Source organism: Lates calcarifer, linkage group LG20, assembly GCF_001640805.2.
Source record: "Lates calcarifer isolate ASB-BC8 linkage group LG20, TLL_Latcal_v3, whole genome shotgun sequence".
Lineage (NCBI taxonomy): Eukaryota > Metazoa > Chordata > Actinopteri > Centropomidae > Lates > Lates calcarifer.
The window spans coordinates 2,334,875-2,355,501 of record NC_066852.1 but is presented as its reverse complement, the minus strand read 5'-3'; the positions used below and the strand labels follow the sequence as shown (position 1 = coordinate 2,355,501).

At 42.5% G+C, this 20,627-nt stretch overlaps 2 protein-coding genes across 6 annotated transcripts in view; both read right to left on the bottom strand.

The window, feature by feature from the left end:
* The window catches only part of kcnab2a (potassium voltage-gated channel subfamily A regulatory beta subunit 2a), a 74,408-nt gene extending 63,206 nt beyond the window's left edge, over positions 1-11,202 (bottom strand). Inside the window, exons 1-2 of one of the 5 annotated variants that reach the window (XM_051078417.1) lie at positions 11,109-11,136; positions 4,121-4,220 (exon numbers count right to left, since the gene is read on the bottom strand). The gene's annotated coding sequence lies outside the window, so the exon portion shown is untranslated. Of the gene's footprint in view, positions 1-4,120; positions 4,414-11,108 lie in introns of all 5 variants that reach the window. The other 4 variants (XM_051078416.1, XM_051078419.1, XM_018700603.2 and 1 more) reach the window with 4 other exon arrangements.
* Positions 11,203-11,447: 245 nt separating this feature from the next.
* park7 (parkinson protein 7) lies at positions 11,448-16,617 on the bottom strand. Its single transcript, XM_018700667.2, has 6 exons — positions 16,428-16,617; positions 15,813-15,914; positions 14,945-15,004; positions 14,233-14,302; positions 12,383-12,469; positions 11,448-11,970 (listed from the first exon to the last, which is right to left on the bottom strand). Exons 1-6 carry the CDS (start codon positions 16,515-16,517, stop codon positions 11,810-11,812), a joined length of 570 nt encoding a protein of 189 aa, XP_018556183.1. The 5' UTR covers positions 16,518-16,617; the 3' UTR covers positions 11,448-11,809.
* Between the last annotated feature and the right edge of the window lie 4,010 nt (positions 16,618-20,627).

Sequence of the window (20,627 nt, the reverse complement as noted above, 5' to 3'; positions counted from 1 at the left end):
ATGAAGTGTTGCAGTATATCATGATTAATGTGGTTTGGGCTTTGTCAATCTTATCTACACTCACAAATCATGTGTGACATACACACACATTTACTTCAACAAAAAACGAACATGGCAACATAAATCATGATGATCGCACTGAATCTGTGTTAGATCAGGGATCATCAGAGGAACGTCTTGTGGGGAAACAGCCCCACTGTATGTCAGCACTGACCTGCATGATCTAAAAGTAGCTAGTACGTGTGAAAATGTGTGGCGAGCTATTCGGCCTGTGATGTCAGTGGTCAGTTCTTAGAAGAAGGCAACATGCAGACAGTGGGTCACGTTTTCTTACTCACAAGTGAAAGAAAATCTTGCAGCTGTTTAGAGCGGAGGTGGGCCTGCGCCAAAATCAGACTATACCAAAACACCTTTATGAAATAAAACCCTCAGAGGAGATTTTCAGTAATTTACTAGAACATAAAATAATAAACATGAAGATTATTTAATTAAAGTCTAAATAATCTGAAATGTTAAGGATAACACTGTTATCACATGACTGAATTATTACCAGCCCTCCTCAGGATTGGTTCAAACCACACGTGACAAATGTTCATCTCCGAGTACATTTTTCCATTATATGGGACCATTTGTGTGCTTGCACTGAGAACACTCATCAAAGCAAAGAGCTATTTTAATCAGACTTAATGCTGTAAATTAAACACATTATCCATCATTGTGTGGGAATATTTCTGGGATAATTGTCTCCATTAGAGTGATTTATTAAGTTCCAAGGACACACAATAGACACACAATACCTGCCACAGAGCAAGGGCATGATAGGGCAAAATGATGCAAAGTGGTGTTTTTACTCAATGAAATCATCATCAGGCCTAACATAACTCATAAGGACACCAATATACAGGGAGCATATTAACCACCCAACAGCCACAAGTGTGACCACAGCTAAAATTAGCAACAGCCACATTTTCTAACAAAAGTTGTCTTCAAAGACAGAAAAGTTCATGGTTGCCACCTACAGGTCTGTAAACATTTTCCATCTGAGACTGAAAACTTGATTTCTAATCTTCAGTTTTTATCCATAACATTAAATATTATGCTTGTTTATTTACTCTAAATATTATCTTTTTCCAACCCAGATCTACCACATCACAGCACAGACCAAACGCTCATGTGAAATAACCAAAACTGCCAGAAACCTTTATGCTCATCTCAGACACTTTAGCACATAGGATGCTAATTGAGAAAACATAGGTTTTCTGGGTATTTAATATTACAGATTAGAACTGAATCACAGCTCCTACAATTAGAAAACTGCATTATTTCAAATCTTGATTTCATTGAACTTTAAGCTCCGTTCTTATCGAGACTAATACGACCCGAATCCTCTATCTCACCTTTTCTTGAGCAAAAATAGATAAAAAATATTGGAGCAAAGGTGGAAGAAAATACACCTGCTAAACAAATGTGTGATAAATTCACTGAGGTCCTGTGTGTGTCTGTGTGTGTCTGTGTGTGTCTGTGTGAGTATGTGTGAGTGTGATGCCCCTTGGGAGCTCCAAAACAGGGCTAATGAAGCCAGACAGGCCACTAAATCTCAACTGCAGAATGATTACTGAGCTCGGTTTAGGGAACACCCCCACTGGAGCATCCAGCAGACCAAGCTGTAAAAACTGCAAAGAGTCAGGACCTACATTAGTGATCAGGCTGACTGAAATGTCAAACACATTTCAGTCACTTCGCAGCAGCGTTTCCCACAGGTTGAGAATTTACTTGTGGTGGTTGGTGGCGTGGCGTGTGACCGATGCATGCAGAGACTCACGCAGTTTAGAGCGGGAGAGCGTAACCCAGGTTATTTTCTGTAGCCACAATTTACAAATGTCCCCTAAATGCCTCACAAGCACGCTATCTGTAGATGCTAGCTAGGTAGTTGCGCACAGAGAAGCCTCTGGTCCTCATTCAGTTACTGCTGCACATGCAACTCAGACAGGTGTGTTTGCTTGAAAAGAGTGAAGGCGTTCTAAAGTAAGATTTCTTAAGCTGAAATCAAGTGATTTTATCAGCCTGTGCTGGCCACCTAAGTAAAGCCTGTGTATGGGAAATGCTGCCTCTGTATTATATCTGTCTATTGTGTCTGCATAATGACTTACAGCTCACTATGTGTTAGGTGTGCAAATCACCCAAAGAAGCTTTTAAGTCCATTTTTCCTCTAACATACGTAATCTATGTCAAATGCTAAGCAATAAGTCAGCTAATCAAGTACTCAGTTAATTAATTGGCAACAATTTTGATAATCAGTTCATTTTAATCTGAATTCATCGTCTGTATTTAACATCTAGAAAGAAAAGACCATTACCATTGTGTAGACAACTGGGCCAGAAAAGCACAATATCATGATATGATGATTACAAACTCAGACAAAGTACCATGTTTCATATCAATCATCAATATTTTATCAAGATATCACCCAGAATGCTGCATACTGATCTGTTTTCATGCTTATGTTCATTTACAGTTTTATTTATTTTGTTATACGCTAAGTACGGGTGTTTGCCTGAAACATTCAAACCTCACAGGAATTAACTGATCTGAGTCCCATCCTATTTCTTTTTTGTTTTTGTTTTTGTTAATACTGCACAGTAACTGTTCAAAAAAGTGTCTACACTTCACTTTAAAATCAGCAGGTCAAGCATAATTGCAACATCATCAAAAAAGTAGCACCTCCTTTGTTTCTAGCATAACAAGTATGAGGAATGACATCTAACCAAAGCACTTCTGCAAATTCCAGATTAATCAGCCTCTCCTGTTGTCACTGGATGTCACAGACTGTTGCATTTCTTTAAGGGGATTTTGTTTGAAGTATTGCTGGTAGTATTGTTTGCTGGGCCTCATCAGTGCCTTCGCCTTGAGTGCAAATACAAGATAATGAGAAACCTTATTACTGTTCTAGCACTGTCACAGTAATGTCTGTCTCATCATGAGCCTATCTATTGAAAAAACAAATTATAGGTTAGTATTAACAACTGCAAGCTCACTCTGTTAAGAGTTAGGCTACTCAAGGACAAATTTACTGCAGACATTTCAGAAAAAGCCATGCTTCTCTGTAAAACAGACGTACCAGCCCAGTGAAAGGACACACCAGCACATGAATCTGCCTTTTTCTGCTCCTTACAGATCATTCAACAGCTTACTGCACCAAACTGAACCCCTGCAGCCTGCCTCTCCTGTGCTTTCTTCTTGGACCAGAGCCCATGGGTAGGCAAGCACATACTGTATACAAGAGAGCGTGCACACGCATGCACATCAACACACACTCACATAGACACATGTGCAAGCACACACTCACACACACAGGCACGCAGAGATACTGGCCCACAACAATCAGCCTCGGCATAAACGCCCACACACAAACACAGATTTAAATGACACGGTAACACGTTCGGCCGGGTACAGATGACTGTCACAACCTCTAAGCGACACACTAGGAGGACAGTTAAAGCCTCGCTCTGGGGTGTTGCTGGCTGTGGCAACTGCAACAGATGGAACTGCAGCAGCAGCAGCGGGGCAGGTAAGGTGAAAAGGAATCGAACCTCTTGTGTGAATGCGCATTTGTGTGTGCATGTGTATTTCTGCGCGAGTCTGCACCCATGTCTTTCACCCTGGCTATTTTAGGGCGGTTCTTTATAAATCCTACAACATGTCCAAGTCTCTGGCAAGAATTCAAAAGGACAGGGCATGCATAAAACATGACAGACATTCAGACAGAGGAGAGTAATGGAGAAGAGACAGAGGAGAGAGAGTGAGAACAAAATACATGCCAGTATAATAAGGTATGCAAAGACGGTTTTCAATGCAGCAGCAGCAGCAGCAGCAGCAGCACTATCAACCGTAGTGACATCTCTGAGACAGTCAGGAAGATCTGGAGAGGTAGATATGCTACCTCGCTAGCACTGTGTGACAATGTTAAATGCTGCTGCATATACAGGCGAGCACGATCATCCCGACTCTCACTGACAGAGAGAAGTGAGGAGAGAGGCAGGAAGAGAGAAGGGTGAGAGAGAGAGAGGGAGAGAGAGAGATGCAGCCTCAGACCTAGCGATGATGCTCTTAAAACACCCACCTCAGTCTGCTGCTGATTCCTGACGCAGTGAGCAGAACCAGGGAGCAAATGCAGAATACAGTGGCTGTGATGGAGGAGCAGCAGCCAAAAATCCAAGTGGCTGAGCAGGAAAAACAGAGAGAGGAGAGAGATGTGGAATGGCACGAGAAGACTGGTGAACGTGAGATCCTGTGAGACCAAGATAATGTGCCTGAGTGAGATGAGCATGTACGTCTGACATGAGACAGACAAAAAAAAATAGAGAGAGACAGAAAAGAAAGTGACACAAGACAGACAGAACAGGGATGGGAACACTGGGTAAGACAGAAAGAGACGGAGAGAAGAGACAGAATAAATGTGTGAGCTTGGAGAGTCACTGAGCAGAGCAGATGCATTAAAGGAAATGCCCCTCCCTCTTTCCTCTAGACACACACACACACACACGTACGTACACACACACACACATCCCTTTGCACTGTCAGCAATCGAGTAAGCATGCATTCAGTGAATCAGAGTGAGCTGTAAATGGTGAAAGAGAAGAAGGGTGGGCCAGAGGAAAGCAAGGAAGAGGCATGTGTGTACATTTTAAAAATCAATGACATGTACTAAGAGATCTGTGGTTTCCATTGAAAGTGGCTCAAAGTTGATGGCTGCGTAGCAAGTGAACCTGGCTTAGAAAGCTGTCTATAGCTAAGAGACATGGCGTTACCAAGCTCTATGCAAACACCGAAGAAAAACACCCATAAATGCCACAGTATGGCATCTACCATGCAAAAAGATCATCTAGTGAGTAGCGCTCACAATGCAGCAGTGTCTTCGGGCGAGCCCTAAAATTCCTCTCAGGTTCAGGTCTGTTCACAGATGTGCACTCTCACCTTCATGCAGAGGCCGGTCAAGTGAGAGGATTACCTCCCTATGAGAATCAATAACTTGTTACATAATATGCACTACTGTACATCAAATCCAGAGCTCCCTTGTATGCATAACCTACCAATTTTACTCTCCTGAAAATAGAGTTTTAATGGGAAAGTGCAAGATTTAAGATCATATATATCAATCATACTGTCCGCTAACCAAGTCCAACATTCATCAATTCAAAAAAAGCGCTGCCGTCTCTGTGAAACTGACCCCATCCTGCTGTTAGTATTTGCAAGTAATGCTAGCACAAATCGATGCGCTATAAAACCACGGCTCTCGAAGAGCAAGGATGGAAATTTCACTTAATGTTATTGATGTTTAAACAACATTTATGAAACCGACTACCTGGCTACTCTTTGAAAATCAGATAAAGAGTTGAGAGCAAGAGACAGACAGAGTGAGTGGGGCAGAAGGAGAGCTGAGATCAATCTCATTGTGGTCACTAGCAACCAAAGCTGACTTGTGTTGGTAGAAACATTAGGGGCAACTTTGGTTGCTGCGAATTCCAGATTTGTTCAAACTGGTTTTTCAGTACAGATTCGCTCTGGGCGTCAGGTAACAGAGCAGATGGCTGAGCAGGTAGTTGGGCTCAGAGATGACGCCTTTTGAGTGGAACACAGCCCAAGTCCCATCATGTGTTTCTGACTGGCTTCGGCCAATGAAATATTTAACAGTACGGTGTCAGTGTATAGATGATGCTAGCACAGCAACAAGAGAAGTAAAAGGTGTAGCACAGTTTTTATTTTCAAGATATTAAGAGCCAGTCTGAACTTATTTAATTAGAGTCAGGCAAGAAAACAGTAATTTATCACAAATCAGGTGATGGAGTATGCAGTACTGAAAATGAGATGAGCCTGGTTGTTTACAAACAAGTTCAGCAAAACTGAGAGAAATACATAAATTATGACAATGAAGAATGCAGTTTTTGCATTCTCCATCTTGTTTCTGATTTCGAAGCACTTCCACTTCCAAGACATAACATTCTCAGATGTGCTCTACCTCTGTAATTGATGTTTGCTGTCAGTGTGGTGTTCAGATCAGTTTCCTTTGGATTTGTGTTAATGGATCTGCCTCACTCTGTGTGTGTGTGTGTGTGTGTATGTGTGTGTGTGTTGTTCAGAGCCTGAGGGGACAGCTACAGCTTCACTGTTGCGCACCACTGTCCCTGGCCTTTCTTTCTGAGCTCAGGCACAGTCATGGCATCTACAACTTCTGCTCCCAGCCAGACCACGGCTCCACAGCTCGCTCTAATTATGACACCAAGCAATGGCGCATTGTCTGCCAGACACAGTCTGATGGGGGCCACAGCAAGAGATCTTCACCTACACCCAAACAGTAACTGCAACAACATCCTAAGAGTTTTTTAGAGTTGATGGCACAGCCATACTAACTCCATCCAGCCCTCTAAAACAGTAATACAGCTAAAACATTTAATGTCGCCTTTTACAAAATGGATAAAATTGATGCTGCAAGTGGAAGCCGACATATAAAAGAAAAAAACATGACCATGAACTCTGCTACAACACCCACTGTCAACCCATAAACACACTCCCAAACACAACCTTCCAAAATTTCCCTGCACCAACTCCACGCCCATATCGAATGGTGTGAGGGTTGGCTCTGTGCTGTGCTGTGTATGCCTGGTGCGGCAAGCCTGTAGTCTGTATGTGACACCCTGGAGGTTTGCCAGACAGCTGCATAAGGGAGGGGTGATGCTCCTGTGATCATGCCAGGTGCTTGAGTGTTTGCCCTCCTCAATACCAGCTGGGCAGTTTAAAAAACAATCAGTCCATTAATGTTAACACACATCTTCCTGCTGCAATAGCGAGTTATTGGTTGAGGCCCCAAAAACTGTCTGCGAACACACCAAAATCATTTCACAACAACCGTCCCTCCTTTCTCTACACTTTACTGTGCCTATCCAAGGTCACTGGGTGTAGAAAAGACAATCAACGCTAATTAAAACAGCCCAAACCAATCTGCAGGACAGTTATTTGGGCAGATTTTTAATGGACTGCTGCCAGCCACATAAAGCCTGATCCATTACAGATATTTTGTTAATTGTAACCCACTGTGCTCCAGGTACACCTGCTGTATTAACAGAAGCCAGCAGTTCAATTAATGATACCCACACTCACTGCAAGCATCAGAGCACCCCAGCAAGCAGACTGAACCTTCTCCAATGAAGCTTTCTTTGCCTCTGTTTCACTTCACAGGTGGACCATGCCTTTAAAAGTACAGTGAAGACTGAAATGCATTTAAACTGTATTTTGTTCATGTAGGAGATAAAGAGAAGCTGTTCTACCACAGTAGTTCATCAGAGACACTCCTTCGTTGGCAGATATGCAAAATTTATGGGAACACTAAAGGTCTTGAAACAACCTAGTAAACTATTACAGGTAAGTTGTGAGGCAGGCTGTATTTTCTTAATCCAAAGCTATCTGCTGTCAGAAAGTTCATTATCTACACTGGACTGGCTGTACTCATTTTAAAGCAGGAGTACACTACAGTTTGCATGCATTTGGTTATTCCTCCAGCCCCATACTGAGTTGACTCTGAGGTCCTGTGGGTATTGCTGAGGGGAAGGCCATTAGGCTTTTAGTACTACAGTCTCTGCGTGGTCTCACTGGGATTAGCACAGAGAACAGAGCAAGTGACAGGCATTAAGTAAACAAAATTACAGGCTCTGAGGAATTAGTCTGTAACTTCTTGTACAACATGGAAAGCCGCACAATCCTCTGTCAGCTCCTGACCTGGTGGGTGAGAGTGGAAGTATTGACAGACGAGGGCAATGATGCGATTGCACTCGTTATTGGTTTGGACTCCAAGCTTCATACATAATCAGATAATCTAAAGATGTGGACGGGAAAAGCCTTGAGCTAGTCTCAGATCTCAAATCTTAGGTTTATAGCAGTCAGTGATTGTGCCAAAGAAATATGATCTAGATATTATACTGCAAACTCTCTCAATATCACTTGATTTTAACCCAGTGCTATGTAAAGCCGCCCCTGCACAATTCCCACCAGACAACAGATATAAAACATATACGAGTGAAAGTAGCAAATATTGGCTTTAGCTTTAAAAACATGTATGTGGATCCTCAGTGGATCAGAGCCAGGGGTGTGTGAACACAGTTTTCATGAGTGATGTGACTATCAATTACTCCAGGACTGAAGGAACTTCAGCTACAGTAAACAGTTGATGCAGCACATCTAGCAGGTCACCATGGGACCACACAGCATTTGCACTTCTCTGTGTATTTGCTCACCTTTACTAAAAAAACAGGAGACAAATAAATTCAGTTCTTCCATGAAACAATGAAGTGGAATAAGGTAATATACTTCCTGTTTTGCTTTAGGAATCCTCTTTTGTACCTCGGGTCAGACCTGCTAAGTTCTGCTAATTGTTCTTGACCTAAGCAGAACACAATGCAGAGAGCAGCCAGTATTTGATGTACCAATCACATCTGGAATACTCCATTACTGTAATGAAGTCAGTGCAAACACAATTCCAGTGTACAGCTACTACATACCAATACATAGAAACAGAGATCTATTAAGATTATAGCTTGTATGCTTGTCCTCACACAGCCCTGAGGCCCTATTTTGTTTATGGAAATACTAATTACAAGAGCAGTGCAGACAACCTAATAACAGAGTGATAAGTGTAACTCTGGACAGCCGGGTTCAGCGTTTCTCATTAACCTCTACATCTGAAAATGTTCTAGATAAAAGTCTAAAGTATCTATGCAATTACCTAGCCATGTTCTCTTCTAAAAATAAACGAACACAAATTAAGTCTGTACTTAATACATATGTAGATGCCCATCAGAGCAATTTTTCCAAACCATGTTTCTGGCAAACAAAGTCCCCCAGAGGAATTAACTGGGGTAAAATGGTTGCTAAAAACAAACACTGCGTTATGCTAATGTACCCATGGTACAAATGAATATGTTGAGAGTTAATCTTGGAAACTTTACAGCCCAATTTGATGCAAAATGCCTATTCTATTCAAAAGTCAAGACCAGGAATCGCTGACCTACGGTGCTTCCAAACTGTACAATCACCAAGAGCTATAAATTAAATTCCACATTGGGTGAAGTGCCAGAGATCGAAAAATCTATTCATTCATTGCTGATGATACACACACAAAAAAAATGTTGATGTTTGATGTAGTCCCAGTGGCTCGCAAACTGTCCATTACCTTCCGAAATTTATCTGCCGAAGCAACTCGGGCAAAGAAAATTCAGTCTACATTGTCTGCAGGCCAATGCAAGTAGGGGGATCTAATCAGGAGATGCAAAGTGCAGCACTCTAATTGCATCATTAGCTAAACCAATGACTCAGTCACAGTGACTTCAGCCTCACCCTCCCCCCACCCTTCCCTCTCTCCTGCCCCATCCAGAAATAGGGAGTCAGGCCTCAAGCTCTTTACTGTACAGCTGCTCAAGCAGAATAATTCTAACATGTTATGTGCAACAGCGCAAAATGTTAACGTTCCAGAAATATCCGACTGAGAAACATAGCATTAATGAGTCTGTGCTATACAACTGTCATCAAGACGCTGCTCAAGCTGCTGATGTTTGTTTTCCAGGGAGTGGCAAAGATTAGCTCTTTATTTTGAAACAGAGAAATAAAACATATTAGCACAGGCACATAATGCAGTGATGTTGTCTCAACATGACAGGCATAGTCCCCATCTAAAAAGCTTGAAGACTGTCATAGGGCAAACAACTAGCCTGAACCTTTAGTGCACCCAGAGGTAACAGTCATACACAGGTGCACACTCATGATTTTGATGATTTGGATTTTGATGTGATGTGACTTTAACAGTAAACAACGCTCTTTTGATGCACTGTAATGGGAACAGAGTCTCTTTTTTTGGCTCACTTTTGTTTGGTTGTACAATGGTGGATGAAAAAAGGCCCACTTGAGTTGCCCTCCTACAGGATTTTTGATGACCCCTGACTTGCTGTGGTTCTGCATGCTTAGCTGAGAATGACTAAGAGGCGGTTTCCCCGCAATTGAGAATAAAAGCAGCCTACCAGAAAAGAACTTGCAATGTATTTCCTGTCTATGTAAAGTGAAAGAGGCGACGATAACACCTCTCGGTTCTTCCTGTTAAAAAGTGCTCAAGCGCAAAAATGATGAACATTTTCTTGTCAGGGCCTCGTGTCAATGAGGATGAAGCCAACTCATGTTGCAAAATGCTGCTCCCAGGCACGCAGGCTGCGTTCAGGTACCTTCTTAAATACATAAGACATAGGACTGTGCATGTCTTTATGAGGATAGGTCATACTAATTGCAGATATTAACGATATCAACGTGACCTTAACCTAATATAATGACATTCCCAGTGATCATGTTTTGCTGAATCACAAGTCATGCTAAAAAGATTTGTTTTATGTATGGATATTATTAGTTGCATGTGTTTTACATCGTCTTTTCTCTCTGTCACGGTGATGTCTCGGGCTGATGGAGGAATTAACCTGGCCTCTGCCGCACTGTATTAGCTACAGTCAGTATATGCAGCACAATCTGACTGCGGCTGCTGCTGCTGCTGCTGAGGATGAAAAGCTTCTGGTATTGACGTCTCCATGTCGGGTCACATCTGCAGAACGATCTCTCAGTGATAAGACACCGGGTTTTCCCCACGATTTCACCGCTGTTTGTCTCAGAATTGTGACCGTCTAAGTGAGCGCTGCCTCGGGCTAACGTTGTAACTCTGCCCGGTCAATCTGAAGACGCCGATGTCAATCCATTATTGCCATGAATTGCAGCGAACTTGAGGCTCACACCACTCAGCACACTTAGCAGGCTAATCACGGCTTAACAAAAACAGACTGCTGTTTCAAACACCCACTCTTTTAACGATGCAACTAACACTTGTCTGCGTTGCATTTCAACTGACGGTAACGTTACAGTGTCAGGTCAATTTCGATACCATCAGTAGCTTGTTACCGTGATTAACGTTGCGTAAACTGCATCAAATAGCACATATGAGGATATATACACGCCATTAACCCCATTTCGGAGGAATATTATCGTTGATAAAAGTGTAAATAAGCCACACAACTCTTCAAGCCTCTTACCTTTGTCGAAATCCGCCTCTTCCTTTTTGACTGTGTTGAAGACCCTCTGGATTTTGTTGCTCTGACACAACTACCACGCGCTGCACCAGAGCCCCGCCCTCCTGGCTGCGGGCGCGCCGCCATTGGTCAGTTGGAATACAACTGCAGCCAGGGCGAGGCTTCTCATTGGCCAGGCCGACCGCCAATCTATTCGGATTCTGCTTCCCGCGTTCTAAGCAGCGCCCACAATACATTACATTATGCTGCCTATATTTAGGCGTCAACAACCACTGCAGGCACGTGAAAACAAGTCACAGTGACCTCCAGTATTAATATACAGTAGAGTAAGACACACAGAGATTTGTCACATTAAGGTTTTTAATGGTAAGTGAAACAATAGAAGCAGTCAGACAATGGGCAAGCAATCTGTGGAAAAACTACAATGAAACAAAATCAATTTCATCTCATTTGGAAAGCCAGTGATTATCGTTATTGTACTTCAGTGTTAAATAACACAGGGTGCCTTTCATTGCTAACTAGGGAAGACAAAGGAGGATGATAACCTGTCAGAACAGAAACATCCTTATATCCCCTGGGGAGAATGATTTGTCACTAGTGACTTTGACTCTTTGTGCCAGCTCCATTAGATAGGCTGTCTCGGTAGTACCAGGCTTGTATAGCGGGCGGTGCTGCTTGCAGGATGTAAGTGAGCACAGCTACATTCAGTCTTTCATAATGAGAGGAGCCTTGACTTGAGCTGCAACCTCAGCCCCCATAAGTTCCTCTACGATTGTCAGGGCGAACTCGAAACTGGTTCCTGGCCCACGGCTGGTGATGTAATGTCCATCCTTCTGTACTCGAGCTTCTGAATATTTATAGTGGTCTAAAAAAAAAAAAAAAAGGAAATACAGAGAGCAATACCATGAGGATAATCACAATATGAGAGCTTCAAGCCGTAAGCTGAAAGTCACACGTTAGAGACCACACTGTGTCACAAGCACTTACACACAGATAATCTATCACTATTTCTGTTGACCCAGTTCTAGTATGTTCTGTCAAATTCCTGCATCCGCTTTCACCTCTGAGTGGTGCGCTCTCCTCTACTGCATAGTGACATGATTTTCTATAGGCAAGAAAGAGCTAGTGCAGCACCATCTGCTGCCCTTTACAGATAATTACAACTCCCTCTGTCCTGAGTTACAGCAGCACAAGTGTAAACCCACTGGTTGTACATTTCAACACATTTTCCACCCCTTTGTTTGCATGAAGTTGTTTTCTTTGTTCATTTTTTTTACCTCCAGCCATCATCTTCTCCTTCATGGCAGGATGTGTAGTGACTGTGCTGCCGAAGCCGATGCCATGCGCCAGAAGAGCGGTGGGACCTGCAGAAGGGCAAAGCTGTTTAAGGTTCATTTAACAGCCTCCTCTTATAAAGTGACACTTCAGAACATGTTCTGTTGCTCGTGTCAGTCCAGGTTTTCATCTTTATGTAGTTTAAAAAGGGTTACAGGAGTCAAGGGTAAAAAAAAAAAAAATACTGTGTCCTCAAATCACTTCAAGCTGAACACGAAATCTAAAAACCGTACAGCAAAAGAAAATCAGAATACAGAAAATGGTGCGTTTGACTTCAGAGATTGCAGTTAGCATTATAAATGGATGACATAAGTACAAAATATTTGATGACAACGCTATGTCCTAAAGGTGTCCTCAACTGTACCATTGTTTCTAAGAATACACACATGCAGTATACAGTTTCAGCCTCTCTCCAAAGACTCTGCGCCACATGGAAAAGAGAGAGAAAAAAGGAGAGGCTGAAGACATTGACTGCTGCTGCATTAACTTTGGCAGTGTCCTAGCACTGCAGTGAGCTCATCCAAAAACTGTTAATAAATAGAAAGATATTGATTATGCTCCTTGGCTGTCTTCCCATGCAGTCTAAAGATTACACTTTTCCCCTGGCAGAGCAGCAGACTGCCAGTTAAAGCCAAGCTACTCCTGTTACAGCTAGTCCCCACCCAAAGGACGCCAGTCTGGCAGAGACAGAGACCTTTTGAGAACCAGAGTCAGACAGCGAGGCAGACGTGGAGGGAAGGGTGATGATGACCATCTCTCTATCATCTGATGAATCCTAAAAACAAAGTATCTGTGTTTTACCGTGTAACAAATAACCTCAGGAGAGACATACCGGAATTAACTTATCCTGCTATATTTTTTACACCCTACTAATCTGGTTTTCAATTAAGTCCTCTCTGAACCGATTTTTTTCACATGTCAAGATAATGGTTTCCACGTTAGGGCAGAATAATAAGTCTTGCGACTGGCCCTCTTGCTGGCAGGTTCATTAAACTGTATATTCCTGTGAGGATTTCAGTCATTTTCTAGGACACCCTTCAATCCACTTTGCCGCATTGGTACCCCTGTCCTATTCAAAATGCCCTTCCAATGTCCTTTCTCTGCATATAGAAGCCGTCAAATAAAATGTCACCGCTCATGGGTTCACTCAAGGACAGTTATTAAATTAAACCCTCGCACTTTCATTTCAAATGTCAGAGTGGGGTCACAAATGACCATAAATTAATGAAGCATGTTGTTTGTTAACAGTGTATGTTTTTCAAAATGTGGTTAAGGTGTGTGGGAAAGTCTCTTAAGGGCACATGCAGTTACTAAAATACCAGAAAATCCTCTCAATTCAGAGCCATGTGCGTTTAAAAAACTGCACCTTTTTTCTGTCCAAGATTTTTAATTCCAGTTGCGAGCAAATCCAAATCCCATTTACTGGCACAATGTTTAAAACCAGAATATCATACCTTTAGTGTTGTTTCTAGTTAAAAATGTTTACAGGTCACATGCTAGCAAAGTACATAGCTTATTAATTTATATCACTAATTTGTCAAACTGGTTTGATTTGATATGGAAAACATGAGCCAGTATTTATTCCTCTGTTACTTACAACCACAGTGTTTTACACAGCGAACACCAGAATAAGCTGCACTGTGTAGGTTTGGGTAATTTACATTTATCTGATTAAAACACAATGGTCTGATCTGAGGTCATGTCACATTTAAACTTTAACCCACAGAGCGGCGTCACTGTCAGAGGATGGTCGTGTGTGATCGTGACTTTGGTTTGTTTTCTCGAGCTGTACCTGCACAGATGGCTGCAATCAGGCCTTTTCTGCCATCTTGATCCTTCAGCACCTCCTTCACAGCAGGAGACTGCGAGAGAGCACACAAACCAGATGCACCGTGAGTCATTAGCCGACCATGTGACAGCACAGTGTATATGCTGAGTATGTTATAATCATGAAAACAAACTAAACACATCAGAAATAACCCATCGCTGTTTCAGTACAACCACAGATTTATTACACAACAACAGTCACTATGATAGAGGATCTAAACTAAACATGGTCTTTGCCAAATCTCATCTATCAGATGACATAGGAGGATATGTATTATATCATGTATATGTATTAAAGAGTTGCAACAATTAATCATGGTGATTATTTTGATGACCAATTAATCGTTTCACTCACTTTTAATGCAAAAATGTGAAATATGGTTCTGGCCTGCTTTTTTTAGGTCTAAATTTAATAGTTTAATTTTTATTTTTTGACTCTTGGCCGAGTAAAAAAAGTACGAATTACAGTCTCTTTCCGGGTGCATGCTGGAATAGACTAAGTCTAATCATTTTCACAACTGTTTGTCTATATTATTTGACATGGGGTTTCTTTTCTGCCTCCAAAAGGGGGCACTGTGACAGAGACAGTTTGAGAATCATGGGTCGAGTGTGTGTGATCAGATCAAACCCTGATGAGCCTGATCCATTTAGATGCAGGCTGTCAGAGTATTTCTCACCTCGGCCAGATTCTGAGCCCCTGGCATTCCTCCTGGCAGAAGCACCACATCATAAGGGCCCTGAGAGACAGAGCAGAAGAGATGGAGAATGACATTGGTTTAACATTGCATAATGCCAGCCAGCCACCACTATATCAAACTTAAATACATGTTGGCTTGAAATGAGCTTAAAAAATAAACAATAACTGTGGCATGTGCACAATCTTAGGCTCCCTGCTAAGTCAGTACCTAATATTCCCCCTTCTGGCAGATATCACAGCTTGCAAATGCTCAGTGTATCCAGCTGAGTGTCTTTCTATTCCTGATTTATGAATTTTCACCCACTCTTTCTGCAGATCACTTCAACTTCTGGGATATTTTTAGTCTGTCTTGCACATGCAGCGTGTTTCTACCCACAGCTTTTCGAATGATGCTCCAGTCAGGGGACTGTGAGGGATGCGCCACAAGCTTCAGTTTGTGTCTCCTGCAGCAGTTCATTGTGGACACTGAGGTGTGTTTTGGATCGCTGTGCCAGCCGCTTCTGGTTTTCATTTTCCTGACTGAATGCAGAACATTGCATCCAGATTTTTCTGATATTCAGTGGAATCTATTCTTCTCCCTATCTGAGTTATGCTTACTTTGCCACTGGTTGACACACAGTCCCAAAGCAGAATAATTCCACCTCCCATGTTTAACAGTTGGCAAAGAGGGGTTACGAAATATTGACGTAGGATGGCACCCGAACTTGTGCACATGCCACATTTTTTGCTTCTTCTTTTTTTTTTTTTTTTTAAAGTCCATGAAATAAAAAAAAGTAAAGTTTGAGGAAAGGCTCATTTTTACGGTTTTGCACAGTCTTTTGCACACAGCTGTAGATACTGTGCCTGACCTGTTTGCTGGCCTCCTCCAGACTGGCATCAGGACAGATGACGACGTTTCTGCTGCACTGGACTGGCTCTTTGCCCGTCAGTCCTGCAACCGTCACTGCAATCTACAGGTTAGGGTGGGTAATTAAAAAAAAAGAAAAAAAAACACAGTGTTAGCATTAAGCGCATGACATGGCATCCTGGCTGCATATGTCTGACTGAGGCTTTTATTTTGAAAGCTATCAAATGGCGGAGAGGTGCAATGACGTTGGACTTTGACATTTAACTTGGCCTCTCGCTGTAAAGGCTGAGTGAGGGGCAACAGAAAAATGAAAAGCTTATTAAACTCTAGCACAAATCAAAAATGTACAGAGTAAAGCAGTGACTGCTGCTCCTGTTAGTTCAGCAGTTAGCAGGCTATAAATGCGCCTTATTACTATCACAGTGACAGTATAAATGTCTCCACAAAGCTGCTAACACCAATAAAACAGGACAGTCGTGATAATGTTGTGACCTGACTGAAAGGCTGGCTAATTTTAACTAAAGCTAGCTGGCTGCGTTATGATGTGGTCCGAGCTTTCGTTAGCTAGCTAACTGCTAACAACACACAGCATGTCACATAAAGCAGAGTTACAAACCCCGGCTCTGCGCATGATGTCCACCGGAATTACAGTTTCCATCTCCTCTGCACCTTTGGACAGGATAACTAATGCCCTCTTTCCTGCCATGGTTAGCTTGCAGTTATGCCACCACCAGGTGCAAAGACGCTAACTTCGGAGAGCAACTTCCAGCAGGAACTGACATGCTCTGCAACGAGATTTTGACAGGAGCAGGGTTGCCAGATTAGCTCCTCTATCCCCCTTTCAAAGAGGGAGCTCCATCCTGCTGTAAACCAACACACCTCAGGTATGATCTCTTGTTGAAGAGAGTGTGGAGGCAAAACTAATCCATGGTTTAGTTGTGAGTTTAAGAGACACAGAGGGAAAAACAAACACAGACAAATCATACGTACACTGACTGAGCATGAAGAGCAGATGAAATGTGTCTGCAGAGAAACAAAACTGGAGGCTGAACTTTCCACTGCGTGTTTATTACCCAACATGATTAATTTCTTGTTTTTTAAAACTGTGCAAAAGCTCATAATAAGAATCCTGATCTGTGTGGTGTGTGAGAAATGGGAGGCAGGTGCTCTGTCCTCAGAGATACTGCACTCAGCCAAGCAACACCTGCAAATTCAGAACAGAGTAAATGTGTTAAACTGATGTTTTCCACAAAAACGTGCTTTTACTTAACACCATTTACAATGTTCATTTTTAAGCCCTAAGAAGGGGACATTAGTAGCAGATGATGTATCTTATGCAGCCAGAATAGTGCATGTGTACAATGAGAAAAAGAAGTACAAGAGTAGTATGCTGCTTCTGGTGCTTTTAAACACCCACATAGATGGTAATGGAATTACCATTACAGTGTGGTAAGCTCCAGAAATTAGTTTACAGTCAGTGACAGTTCAGAAATGAATACACTGTCTTTATCATGGTCCTCAGTAAAAGGCAGTGCATTATTTACTCCAGTAGGTGGTAGCATTGACCCAAGCTTGAAAACGAAGTCTACACTGAACGCTGTGTTCACCACAGCCTTGAATCCAAAGGAGAAATGTAACTTTGACATTCTGGAGACAATACTGAACGGGTATTTGTTTTTAACAAATCCATGAACCCTGTTACTTAGTCACAGTCTTACCATCTGAGTGATTCAAGGTTAATTCAGTCATGTAATGAATGTGGTTTTTAAAAACAACACCAGGCAGCAGGTCACCCAGGTCACCAAGTTCCTCAGGATCTGTCTGAGAACTTCTGCAGCAAACTCTTAAGACAGTTACGGAGTCAGATCCCAGTGTAAATCCTAGACTTAATGTCTGGGGCTTTAGTGTGCAGGCACCTATCCTAGTTAATGTGCCTCTGTGCATTCTGCTGCTGAGATTCACTTTCATATTTGTGCGTCAAACTAGAGCCCAGTGAAACGGCAGATTAGACGAAAGCGTAGGGGGTGCTGGCAGCAGGTTGTTTATTGCGTGCCTGTGAGTGAATCCAAGAGGCAGCGGTGATTACCAACATATGCAGCTGGGGATCAACTGAACCAGACCCGCGGTGGCACTCCGGCTAATTTCCATACATTAATTCACTCATGTACATTTACTAATTCCTTTCAGTATGTAATCATAAAGTGCACGATCACACTGAGGAAATGTTTCAAAGAGACTTTTGACACAGTTGTAAGGACGACAATCCATGTCTGAGACGCTGAAAACAAAGAGTCGAACTAACAACTGATGTATAAAATTTGCAGGTTTTTCATCTCAAACAAGGTTCAGGTCTTTACAATAAAAACACATGAAAGGAGGAAGGTTTTTCTTCTCAGACCTCCACTGTTTTTAAAACACGATTAAAAACACATTAGAAGCCTCACTGCTGCACAGGGTGAAATGTCCCTTTATTATGACGAACACGGGCACTGTAGTTTATTTTGAGGTAGTCCCACATACACTGTCCTGCTGCCGTGAACGCTCACTGGTGTGTATCAATCCACGGCTGAAAATAGTCCCTAACACAGGCACCATTTACTTACTGTATACATATATGTGTGTGAACCACAGACAGGATGGAGAGGCTGGAAAGAAGTGAGAAGCTAAAAAACACATTTGGATTTGTTGACAATAAAAACATCTAGAATTAAAGTCTGAAACACCTCAGCATTGGCTTTATGCTTTATCTTTTTAGGAAATTTGCAGAAATATACAAACTGGTATTATCCATAAGTGCAGCATGGCAACAAATGATCATTATGTGTGTTCACAGTAAGTGCATGTTCTACTGCTTGGCGTATGTGAGCTTGTCCTGTGGAGAAAACGGGTGCTCATCAGTGGATTCCTTTGCGTATTATTATTTCTCTCGTGCCCCCTCTCGCCTGCATCACCAAGCCTTGCTCTGCTTTATCTGGCCATTCACAGAGGTCTGCTCGAAAACCTGAAGGGTTTCTGGAATCAAACCTCCAGGGAGACAAGAATACAGAAACATTTTTTTTTTTTTTTTTTATAAGACGGGGACAGAGGAAAAAGAAAATCCTCAAACTGAAATGAGGGAATTCCACAAATTACCGTTTGTCACAAAGTAATCCTGTTACTATTGCAAAGAATATGAAACGGTGTAAACATGGAAATAAACTGCCAATATGGATGTTGCTTACAAGCAGGGGCTCTGTTCAGTTGAGATATACAGCTGCAAACCCTGTTTCAGATCCCCAGTAAGGAAGAGTGCCACAAAATTCAAAGTGGTTACAGAAAATTTGCTTCTACAGGGAGAGATTAAAATTTTCAGATGTTTTTCTTTCTATTTATTCTTTGCATTTCCACATTCTGACTCATTCTGTCCAACCCTTTGCTCTTCCCAATGATCTAATGGCAACATTGGGGGGCTTGCATGGCTGCAGTCAGAGAACTGATGAATATTTAGGGAGCAGTTTATCTTCCCATCTGTGCACAGGCTTTATCTTGTGTCTGTTTCACACATTGTAAGCCACTGAGTGCATGGAGTGAGTGACAAGCATATAATCTTGATTGCATCTTGACGCTATTACCTTATGCTGCCAAGCGCTCAGGTGACAGCTGGGGGGGGGGGGGGGTGGTGACAGTGAGGAGGTCCAGGGAGAAAAGGTGACATTGAATTTTTATGCACCTGTGTCGGCAGGCGGCGGCCCCCGCTCGGACACAAGATGGCGCCAGCTGAGTGAGTTCAATTTTGTAGGGGGGACAGTTCAAAAGCGAGGCCAACTGTGTGAGGACATTTTCAACAATGATCACTGCAAATAATAAAAAGAAAAATAACACAAAAGTTGACTTTGTGAGGCCGCAGCAACGGCAGTCTGTTGTCTTCTTTGTCAAATCATCAAAAGTTCTCAGATGTATAGGATGTACCGCTGACAGATAAACTGAACAAAGATATGTTTGGATGTATGTCTGAGCATTCATTTAACAATTTGTGTTAAATGCTTTATCCAAAATGAGATTCCTACAAATCCAATGCATGACAAATTGTTTTCAACCACAGAGGCAGAATTACAAATTAAGGCAGCACATTAATGTGTTGTTTAGATTATTGAGTATGTGTAACAACATGAACCAGAATTGCCTCACAGTCATTTCTGGTTGCAATAATCTGCCTATCCTCAAATTATGCCCCCACCCATATTATTTTACAGAAGGGGTGGGGGGTGGGAGGGGGCAAAAGTGACTCTCCTTTTTCCTTTATTCTCCCTCTCTGTCTCAGCGAGTATCAGTTTGTTTTGCTCTCAGCTTGCGTCTATTAGATGCCTTAATGCTGTACAGCATGGCCTATCTTCAAACAGGAATGCTGATGATACTGGCCCTGCAGCGGTGCCCCCCCCCCAACAACACCCACCACCACCCCCACCCCACCCCACCCCACAGCCCCAGCCTGCTCCTCTAACACAGAGGGCAATAAAGACACAAGGAGGATTAGTGTTGTGTGCCTAACAAAGTGGTTGCCAGAGAGTGAGAGGGCCATGCCCATGGGCTCAACCACAACTCCGCTCAGCTCCGCTCAGCTCTGTCGAGGTCCCCCCCACCCCTGCCTGGGCTTCCCTAAGGTCCGCTCTCTCTCAGGGAGCTCTGTGGATGTGTGATAGACTCTGAGTGGGTGAATTCATGTTGATGCTAAAGAGGCAGAGGACGCAGACAGATAATCCATGGCTTAAGCAGTGCTGTAGTAACTTTCCCCCCTTAAACAAGGGAACATATGTGCAAACAGTTAAATTTAATTCAA

Excerpts from the sequence above, each read along its gene's own strand:
- park7 (XM_018700667.2), bottom strand. The coding sequence starts at position 16,517 with ATGGCAGGAAAGAGGGCATTAGTTATCCTGTCCAAAGGTGCAGAGGAG. Across the intron at positions 15,915-16,427 it reads ACATCATGCGCAGAGCCGGG|ATTGCAGTGACGGTTGCAGG; the intron begins GTTTGTAACTCT and ends CCTAACCTGTAG. Across the intron at positions 14,303-14,944 it reads GGGCTCAGAATCTGGCCGAG|TCTCCTGCTGTGAAGGAGGT; the intron begins GTGAGAAATACT and ends GCTCTCTCGCAG.